The 1,999-nt window shown below is 37.0% G+C and overlaps 1 protein-coding gene across 1 annotated transcript; it reads left to right on the top strand.

Annotated features, from left to right (window-relative positions):
- The first annotated feature begins 848 nt into the window (after nt 1-848).
- LOC121021744 (olfactory receptor 4L1-like) lies at nt 849-1,784 on the top strand. The gene has a single exon (XM_040462374.1). It carries the CDS (start codon nt 852-854, stop codon nt 1,782-1,784), a length of 933 nt encoding a protein of 310 aa, XP_040318308.1. The 5' UTR covers nt 849-851.
- The last annotated feature ends 215 nt before the right edge of the window (nt 1,785-1,999 follow it).

The following is a 1,999-nucleotide window of genomic DNA, read 5'->3' on the forward strand; positions in this document are numbered from 1 at the left end:
GGAAGGAAGGAAGGAAGGAAGGAAGGAAGGAAGGAAGGAAGGAAAAAGGAAGGGAGGGAGTAAGGAAGGAAAGAATGGAGGGAGGGAGGGAAGGAGGAAGGGAGAAAGAAAGAAACCTGGAAACTGAGAAACATTTATGGCCTTGCCTGGAAACTTCCTAGGAAGCTTGCTTTATTATAATTTAGGGGGGGCAATAAGAACATATGATAATCCATAACCAGATTATAGCTTCAGGAATAAGTGAAATCATTGCTATACCTCTTTAAGATAAAAGGGAGGGGTGATGATATAGTACAACTGATATAATAAATTACCCTAAAGCAAGTTGCTGAAAAAAAATATATCAACTCACATGCACATATCTGAATATTTTATATTAGGGAAGGGGAAAGAAGCAAAAGATCAAATACTAAGCACCATCACCACAAAGTTACACGACTGTATTACTACACACTTGAATTAAATCATTTGACTAATGGTCATTTGGCTCTTTTACTCATTGACACATTGAACTCATGGTTCATAAACTCATAAACTTATGATAGAAACAACAAATCAACGTGGAGATGCATTCTATACCTGCAAACACTGTTTACAAAATTTTACAATAAATTTCTTATCTTTGGTGCTTTTCTGGCTGAAAATAGATTTGGTAATGTGAATGTTGCTTGAATCAATAAATTGAATGTATTTTTTCAGAAATGTTCATCTTTTCTCTTTCTATAGGAATCAAATGCTACTTTCTATATGTTCATATCTTCAAAACTGTCAAAGTTTAAATCATCACTTTTTTCAGATTTTCTACATTTTAATGACTTTCTGAAAACCCCTATATAGACTAGGTGGATACAATGAATAGCTCAATGATATCAGAGTTTGTTTTGTTAGGACTCACCAACATTTGGGAACTTGAAATTTTCTTTTTTTTCATATTTTTGTTGGCCTATGCAGCTATTGTGGCAGGAAACTTTCTCATCGTGGTCACCGTAACCTTTGACTCACATCTGTACTCCACACCAATGTACTTCCTCCTTGGAAATCTCTCCTTTCTGGATATGTGTATTTCTACAATCACAACCCCTAAGATGGTCACAGATTTTCTCAAGGAGAACAAAACTATTTCCTTGTGGGGCTGTATGGCTCAGATGTTCTTCCTTCACTTTTTAGGGGGCAGTGAGATGACTCTTCTCATAGTCATGGCTGTTGATCGGTACATTGCAATATGCAAACCTCTTCACTACACATCCATCATGAACCGCCGAGTCCTCACCGGCTCTGTGCTGCTGTCCTGGGTTGTCGGTTTTGTGCATACGATGAGCCAGATGGTTTTTACTATCAACTTGCCCTTCTGTGGTCCCAATATATTGGACGATATTTTTTGTGACCTTCCCCTAGTTCTAAAACTTGCCTGCACTGAGACCTATGTTCTGGAGTTGCTGGTAACTGCTGACAGTGGACTGTTGTCTTTCATCTGCTTCATACTCTTGCTCGTTTCCTACACTGTCATTCTGGTAACTGTCCGACGTCGATCTTCTGGTGGACTCTCCAAGGCTCTGTCCACACTGTCCGCTCACATTACTGTGGTCACTCTGTTCTTTGGGCCATGTATCTTCATTTATGCTTGGCCTGTCAGTAGCTTTTCAGTGGATAAATTTCTTTCTGTGTTTTATTCAATTATTACACCTTTACTGAACCCCATTATTTACACTCTGAGAAATAAGGAGATGAAAGCAGCCATGAATAGGCTGAGGACCCAACATGTCAGATCCAGACAGATCTTCTAGGCAACAATCATGATGATAAATCTTTTCAATGCAAAACTCATGTACAGTATATCTCAGAATAAGTTGATATTAATTCATTTTGTTTGTAGATTTAAAAAATATTCATAATGTATATTAAAAATATCAAATGTTCCATTATAACATTTCTATAACATGTTTTATTTTTTGGAAGAATAATTGTTTTAATTAAAATTCAATCCAGGTACGGTTAATCA

Source organism: Herpailurus yagouaroundi, unplaced genomic scaffold (assembly GCF_014898765.1).
Source record: "Herpailurus yagouaroundi ecotype Mexico unplaced genomic scaffold, PumYag 315, whole genome shotgun sequence".
Classification (NCBI taxonomy): Eukaryota; Metazoa; Chordata; class Mammalia; order Carnivora; family Felidae; genus Herpailurus; species Herpailurus yagouaroundi.

Bases quoted from the DNA above. Each gene is read 5' to 3' on its own strand.
- LOC121021744 (XM_040462374.1), top strand. From the start codon at position 852: ATGAATAGCTCAATGATATCAGAGTTTGTTTTGTTAGGACTCACCAAC.